This window comes from Mesoplodon densirostris, chromosome 11 (assembly GCF_025265405.1).
Source record: "Mesoplodon densirostris isolate mMesDen1 chromosome 11, mMesDen1 primary haplotype, whole genome shotgun sequence".
In the NCBI taxonomy this organism is placed as follows: Eukaryota; Metazoa; Chordata; class Mammalia; order Artiodactyla; family Ziphiidae; genus Mesoplodon; species Mesoplodon densirostris.
In genome coordinates this window covers 11,473,513-11,489,641 of record NC_082671.1, presented here as the reverse complement: position 1 = coordinate 11,489,641, position 16,129 = coordinate 11,473,513, and the positions used below count along the sequence as shown (strand labels likewise).

Sequence of the window (16,129 nt, the reverse complement as noted above, 5' to 3'; positions counted from 1 at the left end):
GAGCAAAATGAGACAAAGTTACTCAAAATATATAATAGACCAAGGATATAACCCCAGTATTACAAGTCCAATGGCTATTTTTCAGACAGCATCCCTCTGGCCTCCCCACTTACCATTCACTTCGGGCTATCTCCGGGAAAGAAAAATCTGAGGCTGTTTCTGGGTGAGCATGCTTTATAGTTCCAGAGAGCCAATGACTGCACTGGGAAAGCCTTGTCTCATTCTGAGAATTTGCCATTTCCTGTCCTGGCCCCCGCTGCCTTCATCCAGAAGGATGTGACATGGTGGAAAATGACACACCAGCCTCGCAGCACATCCCGTAGTTAGGAAATGAACATTGTGTGTTCGCTTTCCCCCAAACGCAGGAAAAGAGCCACAGGCTCTTCCCCAACTTGAAACAAGTGTTGTCATTGTCCCAGGGGGCATACCCTGCCTTTCCTCTCCTGAGAATAGCTAATGACGTTATCTGGTAGGACATCTAACGCACCCCTGGCTGACCAATTACAGTGTTTCTTGAGAGGCTACCATTACAAAATCACTTTTTTAAAAGAAAAAGGAAGGAGGGGATTCTCTTATGTCTAACAGAGCCACTCACAACCCACTCCTGTGTTTTAAAAGAAGCACCGTGAATCTGTGAGCGTTTGAAACACGTGATTCACTCTGCGCGCAGCCCTCAGTATACAAAGCCACGCCCACAGGAAGTGCTGCGTGCAGTTTGGGGCATCTCCAGCTGTGAAGATATTGGAGGTCCCAGAAAGGGCACACCTCAAGCCAAATGCGTCAGAAGAATCAGTGGGGTCAGGGTGCACAAGGAGCTAATTATACACTTCCAACAGCAGCAGGGATTCGGCTTCCTGGGTTTTCATCTGAAGCAGCAATTCTAGCCCAAGCAATAGTTATATGAATGCATTCTACCCCACGTAATGAAGCACGGGCTGAAGGGCAATTTTCTGGATCATTCGGGAGAGGAAAACGTGTATAGCATCTGTGGATGCTTTCTGGGGCAATCACATAGGTGGTGGCAGTTCAGCCTGGAAGCTTCCTACCACGGGGTCCCAGATATATCATCCTTCTTCTAACACTCTTACCTTCAAATAAGGAAGGCCAAAGTGGATTTAAACTTAAATAATTATTGTCTCAGCTCTCTGGTTCATCTGGAAAACCTTAACAGCCATATCTTTCTGGAACACGATTAAATCCGCCACCATTATAACTAGACATTGTATTGATCAACACCATGCCATTTGCCGCTCTCACAATCATGGTCTTTTTGAACTTGATTTTTCTGAATTTGATCCAAGTCCAAATATTCTGGTAACAGCTCCTCAAAGGATAAACATAACCCTTAGTCAGATGCCTTCAGTGTCTGTCTGCGCTTTTGAGGTAAGAAGTAGGAAAATGTCTTCCTCTGACCCCATAGACATAATCACTCCAAAGGGAATGTAAGGTAGGGTGAATGGGGTAGGCAGGAAGTGAGACAATGTAACCCTGATTCTCAGTTCCCATGTGCTCCTCTAACTGCCCTGGACATTTTCTTGTGTCTTTTGGGTTTCGATGAGCACAAATAAATCTTTATTTCATGGATGGTGAATGTTGCTGGGACACAGAGAGGGTCATCATCTCCAGAGCATCAGTAACCATAGTACAGAGCCAGGAAGAAGAGGAGAAGGTACAGGAGAATGGACAGCACGTGTACTGACCTCAGCCCACATCCTCGAATTTGTTTTTCTCTGTGTTATAAACCCATATTCTTCAGGTTTGTGTTTTTTGTTTTTGTTTTTGTTTTTGTTTTGCAGTACGCGGGCCTCTCACTGTTGTGGCCTCTCCCATTGCGGAGCACAGGCTCCGGACGCGCAGGCTCAGTGGCCATGGCTCACGGGCCCAGCCGCTCTGCGGCATGTGGGATCTTCCTGCACCGGGGCACGAACCCGTGTCCCCTGCATCGGCAGGCAGATTCTCAAGCACTGCGCCACCAGGGAAGCCCCAGGTTTGTGTTTTTATGAAGCAAAAAGAATTCAGTCATTTGACAGTTTGGGCTTGTTGCGGTTTTACTGCTTATAAAAACCTGCTACTTCACTTCATTTCTAAGAATGGACACTTGAACATAACACTTAGATTCAGTATTTATTTACTTTCATATATTTAAGCACAATAAGAAATTTGAGGAATAATTGAAGGTATTTTGATTAAAAATGTTATGTAGGCAGTTCCTCCCAAAATCTGTGGACCGCACCCTCAAACTTCTTTTCTAAATTGTTTTTTGGGCCCTTATAACACATCACCCCAGAGAGGTTCCATTGAAAATGGTGATTGACCTTCAGATTAGCCTTCAGATCTGTTAAACCTATGATGCAGCTAAACCATACAATTAACAGTACTAGCTTGAATTCTGAGTCCTGGAACTGTAAGGAAATACAGTGCAGGAAAGAAAAAAGGAAGAAAGCTTTTTAAGCATAGGAATCTCTAGACTTCAGCCCTGGAGAACCTAGGTCCTGGAGTGGGGTCTGAAAAAATATAGGTCATTCTGACCTGCCGCCAGGGCTGTGAACCACCTCTGTAAAAGCTGTGACTTTTCTGACCACTGGTTACATGGCAGCAGAAACAGTATGTACAGCTAGTAGATAGCAGTTTGTAAGTTAGGTGTTTACATAGCTAAGTTATTAACAACCCATTAGTTTGGGGCCCCTAGTTAAAACCATCACATTTTAAAGATAAAGTGATAATTACATTCTGGGCCTCCCAGAGATCTAGAGAGGCCTGGGCCACCTCCACTTTTTAAGGGTCTCAGTGAATTTTTTTAAAAAAGAAGAAATTTTATTAACAACAAGGTCCTACTGTATAGGACAGAGAACTATATTCAGTATCCTATGATAAACCATAATGGAAAAGAATATTAAAGAAAAGAATGTATATATGTATAACTGAATCACTTTGCTGTACAGCAGAAATTTTTTAACTTAATTTTTATTGGAGTATAGTTGATTTCCAATGTTGTGTTAGTTTCTGCTGTACAGCAAAGTGAATCAGTTATACATATACATATATCCGCTCTTTTTTAGATTCTTTTCCCATATAGGTCATTACAGAGTATTGAGTAGAGTTCCCTGTGCTATATAGTAGGTCCTTATTAGTTATCTATTTTATATATAGGAGTGTGTACATGTCAATCCCAATCTCCCAATTTATTCCTCCCCCAGTTCCCCCTTGGTAACCATAAATTTGTTTTCTACACCTGTGACTATTTCTGTGGGGTTTTTTTTCACATCTTTATTGGAGTATACTTGCTTTACAATGCTGTTAGTTTCTGCTGTACAACAAAGTGAATCAGCTATATGTATACATATATCCCCATATCCCTTCCCTCTTAAGCCTCTATTTCTGTTTTGTAAATAAGTTCATTTGTACCATTTTTTAAGATTTCACATATAAGCGAGATCATATGGTATTTGTGTTTCTCTGTCTGACTTACTTAGTATGACAATCCATCCTGGTCGCTATAGCAGAAATTAACACAACATTGTAAATCAACTATACTTCAATAAAAAATAAAAAAGAAGAAATTTTAAAACAAGATATAAACATTTTTAGTTTATTTCATTTAATTGCAATGTAATATATCTTACAATGTCAATATTTTGCTATTCACAAGATAATCACAGATTTATAAAAACAGTGCACTACATTGGCAGTGTGACACAAGTTTAAAGTGATGTGATGATGGCTTTTTCCTTTTAACCTTTCTCAGTATATCTCAGTGACTGTACATAGAACCCTTTTTGGAGACAATATCAAAAGTGTAAAATTGAGACAATTTGTGAATGTGAGATTTAGGCCAAAGATCTTTCAGACTTTCTTTTGTACTAGATCCTAATGTGTTCAGTCCCAAATAAACAAAAATAAGTTAAAATAATAACACACATCCACCTGAGGATCTTTGCCCATGTTTTTTGTAAATTTCATGAGCATGTAAGTGCTCTAGCACATAGTTAAACTCAGATTTGCTTGTTGAATTAAAGTATTTTGTTCCCTTGAAGAAGTGTCATTATTTTCATAATAATTTGATGAACCTGGTAGGAAATTTAGAGCTCTTATTCTTTTTTTAAAAAAATTATTTATTTATTTATGGCTGTATTGGGTCTTCGCTGGAGTGGGGGTGGGTCTTCACTGGAGCGGGGGCTGCTTTTCGTTGCGGTGCACAGGCTTATTGCAGTGGCTTCTCTTGTTGCGGAGCACGGGCTCTGGGCACACCGGCGTCAGTAGTTATGGCATGCGGGCTCAGTAGTTGTGGCTCACAGGCTCTAGAGCGCAGGCTCAGTAGTTGTGGCGCACGGGCTTAGTTGCTCCGCGGCATGTGGGATCTTCACGGACCAGAGCTTGAACCCATGTCCCCTGCACTGGCAGGCAGATTCTTCACCACTGTGCCACCAGGGAAGTCCCTAGAGCCCGTATTCTGCAAGATATCTATGTTGCATGAGATCTCAACTATTATTGTCATAAACTCATGGAGCTGCACAGGAAAGAAAAGACCCAGTGAATATTGAACGCCATCCATTTTCATTTCTCCAAATTGGCCTCTGATCTTCGTTAATGTACCCACACATCCTTAACCACTAGTGTTTAAACACTGGTCTGTGTTCTTTTTTTCATTTAACATTCCTGCAGATACACACTTCTCCATGATGACATAGTCCTCTCCTCTGTCATTTTTAATAGCTATGTTATAATCCCATTGTTTGCTTAGTCATTTCCCTGTTAGACACTTGGATTGCTTCCAGTTTTTTTCACTATTTTAACTAGAGTTGCCGGGAACATCTGCATAAATTTTCCCTGTTTGGATTATTTCTTTGGGGAGTATTCACAAACAGGAAAATGCCAAGTGAAGGAGAATGAACATTTTCATGGTTTTTGTTGTATGTTGTCATACTGCTTTCCAGAAGAACCAATTTATAATGTTTTTAGCTTTGTACGAATCCCAGCTGCTAGGACACTACTCACAGTTTTCTTATACTCATGGTTAATTTTTTTGGTTTATTTCAGCTCCACAAACATGTATTGAGTACCTACATGTGCCAGACATCATGCTAGATTCTGAGGATAAAGAGCTGAATAAGATATCATGTCTGCCATCCAGCATGGAGGCAATCCATTGGAAAGAAGGATACAGGACAAATAATTTCAATACCATGTGGAAAGTGCCAGGGGTGTATGCACCAAGGAAGCACAGGGAAAGTGCATGCCTACAAAGCACTGGGTACAACCTTCTAGCAGCACTAATACTGAGCTGAACCTTGAGAGTTGAACAGAAGTGATTATTTGGACAAAAATTAGGAGGAAGCAGAGGGCAAGCTAAGAGAACAGAATGGACAAAGGCATGGTGCAGTGTTCGGGATGCTTTAGGCAGTTTCCTATTGCTCAGCATAACATGGGAAGCTGGGGGTGTGCAGGGATGAGGCTGAAGGGATAGGTAGCAGGCAAGTCATGATGGCTCTCAAATGCCATATCGGGGAGAGGAAACTATCGAAGGCTTTTAATCTGTGGCTGAGGTTAGATTTGACATCCCTGACAGATGTGTGAGGGGTGGATTTCAGAAGCACACAGCTAAAAGCCAGCAGGTAGTTAGAAGGCTGTTGAAGTAGATGAACAAGTTCAGCATGGGTTTGGACAGTGTTGGTAGAAGAATGGAATGGATAATGTAAAATATGTATTTTGGAAGCAAAATTTGGCAAATCATTCTTAAAGCTTCTGCTCAGACATGATACCCATCATATCCACTTATATTCTATTGGTCAGTCAAGTCACATGGCCAAGACAAGGTCAATGGGTTAGAGAAGTATACCTCTCCCGTAGGAGGAGGCAAGAGGAAGAAATGCAAACCATCAGACCATCTACCAGAGTGCTTTCCTTGTAAAGGAGATATGCCGAGATGAGCTGTGACACCAACCATTTCATGTTGTCTTTTCCTTCATCTGTTATTTCTTTGGAATTGCAGTCTCCACGTGGGTATGGAAAGAATCTCTCCCTGGCCAGTATAAACAAACTATTGCTGTGAGTCTGAGGGAACATGCTTGAGATTGGGAAAGGACCAAGGAGCTCTGTAGTACCAGAGCTGGGAGAACAGCAGCTGTTCTGTAGTTGGAATGACCTGTTCGGGTGTCACTGACCAACCACTGTTCTTTCTTGTCCTCGCATCAGAATCAAAGTTCGAGGAGTGACCACTGGATTGGCTGAGCTTAGGTCAAAGGCCCATCCCCTGGCTGTACTGGGTGGTTAGAGAAAGGGTAAATCACCTTCAGCTTCCAAATGGAAAATAGTAACAGAACTTTACCCTCCCACCAACACTACATATAGTCAGACAGAAAAAAATTCACACTAGGAAATTATGGTTGGGGTGGTATATTAGGGAAAGGGAAACTGATGCTTGGAGGAAAAAAAGAAAACATCTTTGTTTTTTATCTAATTTGACCCACCTGGAGTTTATTATAGTACATGGTGGAAGTTAAGCTATTCTTGCCCAGAATGATCACTTTTATAAAATAGTAATATGCTTTTCTATAGACGTGTTATTGCTGTCTTTGTCTTTTATTGATTTGTTACTGTTGTTTATATCTACTTCTAGAAACTCTATTCTATTTTACTGATCAGTTTACCTGTTTTTAATTCAATATAATATAATTTTGAAAATCACTGCTTGATAATAGGATTTTTATTTTTAAAGAGAGAATCTATCATAATCGCCTCTTCCTGGAAAATCTTGCTTGTTCTGCACAAATCTGACACTGGGAGCTCTTCAATTGCCCCAGCCTCCCTAATGTGATAAACTGAAGCCAGTTTAAGTTTGTTCCACTTTCTCTTCCACAGGTGTGCACACCTGCACAGAATACCTGGGATCATGTGGGTGAAACATACATTACATTATTAATACAGACGCGTTGGCCCCATGGGCCCTATTATAGTAACATCTTTACCACATGCCTTTTCCTCTGGTGCCAGAAAGACTGCAGTTGAGTCCACATCCCTTCCATCGCCGTAAAGATTCTCTTATCTCCCAGGACACCGGGAAACAATTACCTTTGAAATCTCTTCCTTTCCCAGGTTTACTCATTTTCTCCTGGGTTAGACATATGCAACAATCATTGCAACCTGGATTATAACACCTGCTTGTTCTGTATGTAGAGAAGCATAATAAATCTTAAGTGCTCCCTCAAATCTCAGATATTTGAATAGTTTCATTTTTAGCATGTCTCTTATAGACAAGAGAATGTTAGATATTGGTTTTCTTTTTTAACTTTGTTTAAAGCCTATTTTTCATAAGAAGAATTCAGTCATTCCACATTAAACATTATAGTGAAGCAAGGGTGTATACTTCAACACCCTGAAAGGTGATTGTTCATGTTCTAGTTTTTGCTTTTTAAAAAATAAATGGTTATTATAGTGGGTTTTCGACTCTATTTGCTTTTTTTTTTTTTTTTTTTTCTTTTTGCAGTATGCGGGCCTCTCACTGTTGTGGCCTCTCCCGTTGCGGAGCACAGGCTCCGGATGCGCAGGCCCAGCGGCCATGGCTCACGGGCCCAGCCGCTCCGCGGCATATGGGATCCTCCCAGACCGGGGCACGAACCCGTATCCCCTGCATCGGCAGGCGGACTCTTAACCACTGCGCCACCAGGGAGGCCCTCTATTTGCTTTTGAGTTAGATGAGAAAATAACTTTTTGTAATCTACTTTTCCCCTAAAAATTTAGCACTTTAAAAATTATTTCTGTCTTTACTTTCTATGCTAAAAAAAAAGTTTAAACCACCTTTGAAAACGAGGGAAAGCAGATTCCTGTAAGGTAGACCTCTATGTATACAGTGAAAACACGGGGCTTGAATCCTGAGTCTGTGGTTCCTGTGTGACTTTAGGCAAATCACTTAACCTCCCTGAGCCTGAATTGCCTTTACAGAGTTTTTGTGTTTAAATTAGAAATTGAATGTGGAATCCTTTTGAGATCTAGAAATTTGGGTGCAAATATAAGTTATTGGTACCTTTCCCCAAACCAGTGACTATTTGTGATTTCTGATGACCTTGTAGCCTTTTATTTATTTACTTTTAATTTTTATTTATTTATTTGTTTGTTTGTTTGTTTAGGCTGCATTGGGTCTTCGTTGCTACGCGCGGGCTTTCTCTAGCTGTGGTGAGCAGGGGCTACTCTTCGTTGCGGTGCGCAGGCTTCTCATTGCGGTGGCTTCTCTTGTTGCAGAACACGGGCTCTAGAAGCACGGTCTTCAGTGGTTGTGGCACGTGGGCTCAGTAGTTGTAGCTCGAGGGCTCTAGAGCGCAAGCTCAGTAGTTGTGGCTCACAGGCTTAGTTGCTCTGTGGCATGTGGGATCTTCCTGGATCAGGGCTTGAACCCATGTCCCCTGCATTAGCAGGCAGATTCTTAACCACCGTGCCACCAGGGAAGTCCTAGCCTTTTAAATAGTTCAACATTTGTACTTTATTATTCTGATAAGATATTATTTGATTTATCAGCTGATTTTATTTTTTTATCAGTATGTTACCATTGCCTTTCTGTGGCTCCCTCAGAAATATCTTTATATTTCAGCTATGGGGCAATTCAAAAGTGATTTTTAGCTTATCAATTTATAATGTTCTCACCCTTTTTGCAACTGTCGTAAGTAGCTTGGGAACATATGCCCTACCCTTGATTTAACAATATCTCTTTATCTCCATCCAGAGAATTCCAGGATCTGTGTCTGTATTGTGTTACCTGGTCCTGCTCCACTGACTGTAGCCAGATAGACCAGAGGGGTGGACATCAGAACCAAACTTGGCCAGTCAGAGTCTTTCTCGTGGGATTTTGAAATTTGGACCTAGAGAGACTTAAGTTAGTCTTCTCAGTGGCTGGAACTGAAATATCAAGATCTGTGGGGAAGCTACATTTTGCCCATTATGTGCCCCCAGAGCAGAGATAGTTTGCTGAGAAAAATAAGGAGACAGGACCTGAAAGGCAAACAGAAGGAAGTCTTAATCTTTATTTCTTTTATTTAACTTTTATTTCGCTGTTCCATGAGCCATCCTATAGCCTTATTATTTATTTATTTATTTATTTATTTATTTATTTATTTTGTGGTACGCAGGCCTCTCACTGTCGTGGCCTCTCCCGTTGCGGTGTACAGGCTCCGGACGCGCAGGCTCAGCAACCATGGCTCACGGGCCCAGCCGCTCCGTGGCACGTGGGATCTTCCCGGACCAGGGCACGAACTCGCGTCCCCTGCATCGACAGGCAGACTCTCAACCACTGTGCCACCAGGGAAGCCCTATAGCCTTAGTTTTTTAACTCCACCTTTATTATTTGAATAATCTTGATTGCTTTCTGATCTTTGCAACAGAGAACTATAACCAACACCAGAGCGGATAAGATTGACTCTTTTACTTTAACATTAAAAAATAATAATAACAGATTTTGGGGGGTGTTCATGCAGCGCCCTTAAGTGAATTAACTGTTTAACAACCATTTAGGGGTTTCTCCTACCTTTGTCTTCCTATGAGGCATAACAGTGCTTTCTTTTCATGGAAAATGTAGTTTATTTTCCTAACCACAATAGAAATACTTCTTGTAATAAATTCATAGAGTATAAAAATGTCGAAACGTTAGAAAGTTTTCCCCTCCATCTGTTTTCACCCTCCAGAAGTAATATGAAGGTTTATAGTTTGCTATGTGTTCTTCATAATGTCTACAATTATACAAATATGTGGCTGCGATTTTCCTTTACAAAATAGCATAGTGTTTATGGATTGCTGTGCAGATTTTTTTCCACTGGGAAAATATGACCTAAACATTGTGCTCGTCATTCTCTATCTGCACAGATTAGTTTTGCCCTTTCCCTCTGCCTGCTCTGTGCCCCAGCAGCCTGTCTCCTGTGTACTGCCGCAGTCAGCTTCCACTGCCAGACGCTTCTGACTGGGTCCAGCCCATGGGACATACCAGCAACAGATCAGAGCCTAAGAGGAAAGAAGTCAGAGTATTCCTTCCCTGCTTTCCCTTGTTTCAGCTCTGTCTTTTGCAATACAGTCGGCCCTCCATACCCGCAGGTTCCACATATATCCCTGTGAAAACAGAGGACCAACTGAAAGGGACTAGAGCATCCACAGATTTTGGTATCCGTTGGGGGTCCTGAAACCAATCTCCCATGGATACTGAGGGATGACTGTAGCTGAATCCCTCGTTGGCTATAGTTCCACTGGGTGGCCCTGCCCCTATGCTCCAAATTTCACTGTACTCCTATTATTTTTTAATTTTATGTTTTTATTGAAGTAGAGTTGATTTACAACGTTGTGGCAATCTCTGCTGTACAGAAAAGTGACTCAGTTGTACACATAGAGACATTCTTCTTTTTTAAATTTATTTATTTAATTTATTTATGTTTGGCTGCGTTGGGTCTTCAGTGCTGTGCGTGGGCTTTTCTCTAGCTGCGGCGAGCAGGGGCTCCTCTTCGTTGCAGTGTGCGGGCTTCTCACTGCGGTGGCTTCTCTTGTTGCGGAGCATGGGCTCTAGGCACACGGGCTCAGTAGTTGTGGCTCATGGGCTCTAGAGCACAGGCTCAGTAGCTGTGGCACATGGGCTTAGTTGCTCCTCCACGGCATGTGGGATCTTCCTGGACCAGGGCTCGAACCCATGTCCCCTGCATTGGCAGGCGGATTCTTAACTACTGCACCAACAGGGAAGCCCTAGACATTCTTTTTTTAATATTCTTTTCCATTATGGTTTATCACAGGATACTGAATATAGTTCCCTATGCTATACAGTAGGACCTTGTTGTTTATCCATTCTCTATATAATAGTTTGCCTCTGCTAATCCCAAACTCCCAATCCTTCCCTCCCCCACACTCCCTCCCCCTTGGCAACCACAAGTTTGTTCTCTATGTCTATGAATCTGTTTCTGGTGTTTATGTCCTCTCTTATGTACTTTAAGGCCTCTCTTAAGCCCTAGAATGGTAATAGCTTTCCACTATTGCTAGTCTGTAGGTACGTCCTCATCCTTTCTTCGTTTGCTTAACACTGCTCAACATTTGTAAGTAAACCGTTACTTAAAATTTCTTCTTTTGACCCATCTGGGAGTGAGTTCTGTTTCCTCCTGGGACCCTCTCTTATACAAACATTTTTCTAAGGTGATACACGTAGCTGTCGCTCATCCTATGGACAGGTCATGATTTATTTAACCATTCTTTTATTGATGGACATTTATCATATTTTCAATTGCATTGTTTATTACAAACAATGGTTCAGCCACCATCCTTGTGTGTGGGTATGTGTATGTGTGTGCAAACTCTTGGTGACTATTTTTGTAGGAGAGATTCCTAAAACTGGAATTGCTGAAACAAAAACATACTAATTTTAAATTTGATAAATATTTTCTCTCCCTCCTGGGCAGAGAGTCAACAGTTTCCTCTCCCTGAAACATACTTACATTTAAAGAGCAACAAACAAGCTATAGCTATGATGAATGAAAAAGTAAGGCTCTGGTAAAACATGCATGTTTAGACCATTAATCCAAAAGAAATCATGGATATTTTAAAACCTAAAAATAAAGTAAGTCTTTGTAAAGGAGTTTCTGAATCCTACAGCTATTCAGACAATGTAATCCTTCAATCAGCTTTATTTCAAGGAAAGAGAACAATTTCTGACTGTTTGAACTAATCTGACCAGAAAAAGTTCCTGTAGTCCCTAAGTGCATTAGATTAAGCCCATGATTAAGAATAAAATCCAAAGAACATTCTGATGGTAAGTTTCAGCATACATTCACATAATATGCAGCTTCCATTTGGGGCCCAGATACCAAGATGTTTGCTGCTACATTCTAGGTTTAAGTTTACAAGATTTAATATCTCAAAAGCAGAGATAGATTCAAGAATCCAAGACAGGGGCTTCCCTGGTGGCCCAGTGGTTAAGAATCAGCCCGTCATTGCAGGGGACACGGGACGTCCAGGAAGATCCCACATGCTGCGGAGCAACTAAGCCCGTGAGCCACAACTACTGAGCCTGCGCTCTAGAGCCCGCGAGCCACAACTACTGAGCCCACGTGCCACAACTACTGAAGCCCGTGTGCCTAGAGCTCGTGCTCCACAACAAGAGAGGCCACCGCAATGAGAAGCCCGTGCACGGAAACGAAGAGTAGCCCCCACTTGCCACACCTAGAGAAACCCGCGCGCAGCAACAAACACCCAACCCAACCAAAAATAAATTAATTAAATTTAATTAAGCAATTAAGAAAAAATTTCTTTTTTAAGAAAAAAAAAGAAACCAAGACAGAGACGTTCATTGAGCATTGTATGTAATAAATTAAAAATAATCTAAATTTCCACCAGTCTGGAAATGGTTAAATTTCAGTACATCCATACTATGGAATTTTATACTGCAGTTTTAAAATGTACTCCCTTGATTATAAGCAAATTTGAGCACCTTTCATATACTTAGGGTGGGTTTTTGTTTTTCATTGAAAGTGAATATTTTAAAGTTTATTGACTATAAAATGCAATTTTGAAGATGATTGTAGGCAATTTTGTGGGGGAAAAAAAACAAGAAAACAAACAAATCAGTAAAAGCATATTAGAAAAATTACATCAGTTAGAAAAATACCAGTGACCCAATATTAGAAGATATGGCTAAGAAACTGATTAAAGCATGCGAATGCATATCAAGACTACTGAATTGGGCTTCCCTGGTGGCGCAGTGGATGCGAGTCCGCCTGCCGATGCAAGGGACACAGGTTCGTGCCCCGGTCCGGGAAGATCCCACATGCCGCGGAGTGGCTGGGCCCGTGAGCCATGGCCGCTGAGCCTGCGCGTCCGGAGCCTGTGCTCCGCAATGGGAGAGGCCACAACGATGAGAGGCCCCCGTACCGCAAAAAAAAAAAAGACTACTGAATTATTCTGCTTATTGTATTTTTAAATATTCAGATAATTAATATGAAGATTTTTAAAATATTTGTATACATACATTATTTTTTAGAAAGAAATAAATTTTTTTTAAAAAGCTATTTGTCAATAAGTAAATATTCCAAAAATTATACAACTTTAATTACTTTAGTGACCTCTTTCACTCTCAAGAGTGCTAGTTTGGATGATGAATTATATGGTCACACACAATATTGGTGTGAACTCCAGTAAGTGATTCCATAATCAAAGAAAAGTCCTTTGGTCCTCATTTCACAGACTGGTGAAAAATTGTACAATTCTATTTCTAAACAAGTATACAACATTTAATATATCTATGCATCCTTCTTTTTGCTTGTAATTATCTGTTTCATTGATTAACGGGCTCAGCTGGGGTTAGTTTTAGTTACGTAGAACAAAACCAGTTAGAAGAAACTAGATAGAAGTTTATTTCAATCACAATATAAAACGTAATACGTGGTAAAGCTAGGATTTGATTCAAAATCTGTGCTCTTATTCACTGCATGGTGTATAGCAGTTACAATGTGTTCAACTGTAAGTAACTGTAAGGCATGTTATCACACATGCAAAATGAGTCTTCTATGGGAACATATACAGTTGTGTTTGAGCTTCTTTTCAAAATAGTTTCAGTTCTCTTGGATAAGTTAGATACATGCTCTACTTCCATACTGTTAACTTAAATAAGTATTATTGAATACCTAATATATGAAAAGTAATCCATGAATTGTAGTAGGCTATAGAATGAATAAAGTATGATTTCTGTCTTTAAGTATCTTAGATTATAATAAGCTTAAAGATAATTATCATCCTTTAAGCCTGTGACATAATTTTATTTTGTAAGTAGAATAAGTTTCAAGAAGCACCTAGATCTATCAGCCAGTAATTCTCCTATGGAGAAAAACAGCAATTGCATCAAAATTTTAAACTTTCCTGTAGTGTATGTCCTTTTTTACATTTAAAATAAAAACCCAGTCCAAGCTTATTTAATAAAGATGCTGTCCTAATCGGCAATCTGTGTGGAAGAAAACAAAGTTAGATCCCTTCCTCACAACGTGTATCAAATTCCAGATGGACCAAAATTTTAAAAAGAAATATTAAAGAAAACAGGAAACATGGCAGAAAACAAGATAGAAAACTTAAGAGCCTAAAGGAAAAGACAAATGTAATTCATCATAGAAAAATAAATATAAGTTAATATGACAAAAGACACCAGAAATGAGGTCAAAACACAAATGATAGTGTGAAAGAGCAATAATGGAAATCACAGATCAAGGGTTATATCCCTTAGGGTAGTTTTTGTTTTGCCTTTTTCCCCCCGATATCCTTCTATATGAATTATCTGTTCATTATCTCCTTTGCCTATATTTCTATTGGGTTGCCTTTTTATCTTATCTATATATAGAAGGTTTATTATGACATGGATACTAATTCTTGTTATGTATGTAGCAAATATTTACTCCCATTAAGTTGCTTGTCTTTTTCTTTTAATTAATTTATTTTTTATTTATTTATTTTTGGCTGTGTTGGTCTTTGTTGCTGCGCACAGGCTTTCTCTAGTTGCAGCGAACGGGGGCTACTCTTCGTTGTGGTGCGCAGGCTTCTCATTGCGGTGGCTTCTCTTGTTGCAGAGCATGGTCTCTAGGCACACAGGCTTCCGTAGTTGTGGCTCGCGGGCTCTAGAGTGCAGGCTCAGTAGTTGTGGCTTATGGACTTAGTTGCTCTGCGGCATGTGGGATCTTTCCAGACCAGGAATCAAACCCGTGTCCCCTGCATTGGCAGGTGGATTCTTAATAACCACTGCGCCACCAGGGGAGTCCCTAAGTTGCTTGTCTTTTAATTTTACTCATGATGTTTTGTAATCCTGACATCATGTAATCAAATTATCAACCTATCAGTATGGCTTTTGCCTTTCTGTGTCTTCTAATAATAATAGACTCTTCTAGGTTCTTAATACGACCTTAATTAATATTTGTGAATAGTGAGAAGTAGAAATTTAATATCTCCTTCCCAAAGGAAGGTTAATTATCCTGACATCTTTCCCAGAAGCTGCAGTGAGTGAATCTTTTCTTGTCTTTTATAGACTCTGGTCATGCTGATCTCTAAACTAGTCACTGTGGGCTGAGTGACTGGATATGCTGATTGGCTTAAGTTAATCAAGGCAGCAACAGAGCTGAAGATGAGGTCTGTCCATCTCAACACACTTCAATAAGCCTCAGTGAGTGAGGAATGATAGTCAAAATAAATTTTGGGAAACTGTTCCTAGTAGAAATGTTACCATGCATGTTAGTCTCAGACTCTAACCCCCGCTTCCCTGAGGGAATATAAGCTGTGGGCAAGTGTTATCTTTGTCTCACAGGAAACCACCAGAAGAGAAAAACAGGAGGCCACCAGAACTGGTTAGAACACGCTAAACCCAAGATGGTGGAACACCTGATCTCCAATAAGCCTTGAGCTCCATTAGCATACATTAGCATGCTAAATGACATACCCACCTGCCACCATGACCGGAAGTAGTGGACCACAGAAGGTAGAAAAAGAGGTGGCACCTCAGTTCCAGGAAGAACCCCACCTATTTCCAGAAAACCAATGCTTATGCTTCCCCCTCATTAACCCTACCTTTAAAAATCTTGCCTTGATCACCCCTGATGAGAAGTTGATTTGCAAACTAAGTTCCCAGTTTTTCATTCTATGGTCATTGAATAAAGCTTGTGCTGTTTCAGTCTCCCAGAGAGTGTCCTTCAATATAGGTCTTCACCACCGGGTCAGCTTCGTCTGAGAGCAGATATTTTCATGCCTTTCCATTCAGAGTCTCCCGTTTGCTCTCAGAGTTCATTCTTCTGCCTTGTGTTTCAATTCTCCAGAGAAACAGAACCAGTAGGATATATATAGAGAGAAAGAGTTAAGGAATTTTAAGGAAGTGGCTCACAGGATTCCAGGTGCTGGCAAGTCTGGAATTTGTAGAAGAGGCTGGCAGGCTAGAAATTCAGAGAAGAATTGATGTTGCAATTTTCAGTGTGAAATGTGCAAGCAGAAAACTCAGACAGGGGTAGACACTGCAGTCTTTTTTTTTTTTTTTTTTTAACTAGGATTTTTTTTTTAAGTAGTTACGTATTCAGTATTTTATTTATTTATTTTTTGCTGTGTTGGGTCTTCGTTTCTGTGCGAGGGCTTTCTCTAGTCGTGGCAAGCGGGGGCC

General features: G+C 40.5%; 1 protein-coding gene across 5 annotated transcripts in view; it reads right to left on the bottom strand.

Moving 5' to 3' along the window:
• The window catches only part of APOLD1 (apolipoprotein L domain containing 1), a 53,477-nt gene that overhangs the window by 4,641 nt on the left and 32,707 nt on the right, over nucleotides 1-16,129 (bottom strand). Inside the window, exon 1 of one of the 5 annotated variants that reach the window (XM_060112763.1) lies at nucleotides 114-188. The exons of 3 other annotated variants lie outside the window; for them this stretch is intronic. In XM_060112763.1, the coding sequence (XP_059968746.1) occupies nucleotides 114-116 (3 nt within the window). In that variant the 5' untranslated portion in view covers nucleotides 117-188. Of the gene's footprint in view, nucleotides 1-113; nucleotides 189-9,201; nucleotides 9,251-16,129 lie in introns of those variants that run through there. One more of the 5 variants, XR_009533792.1, reaches the window with a different exon arrangement.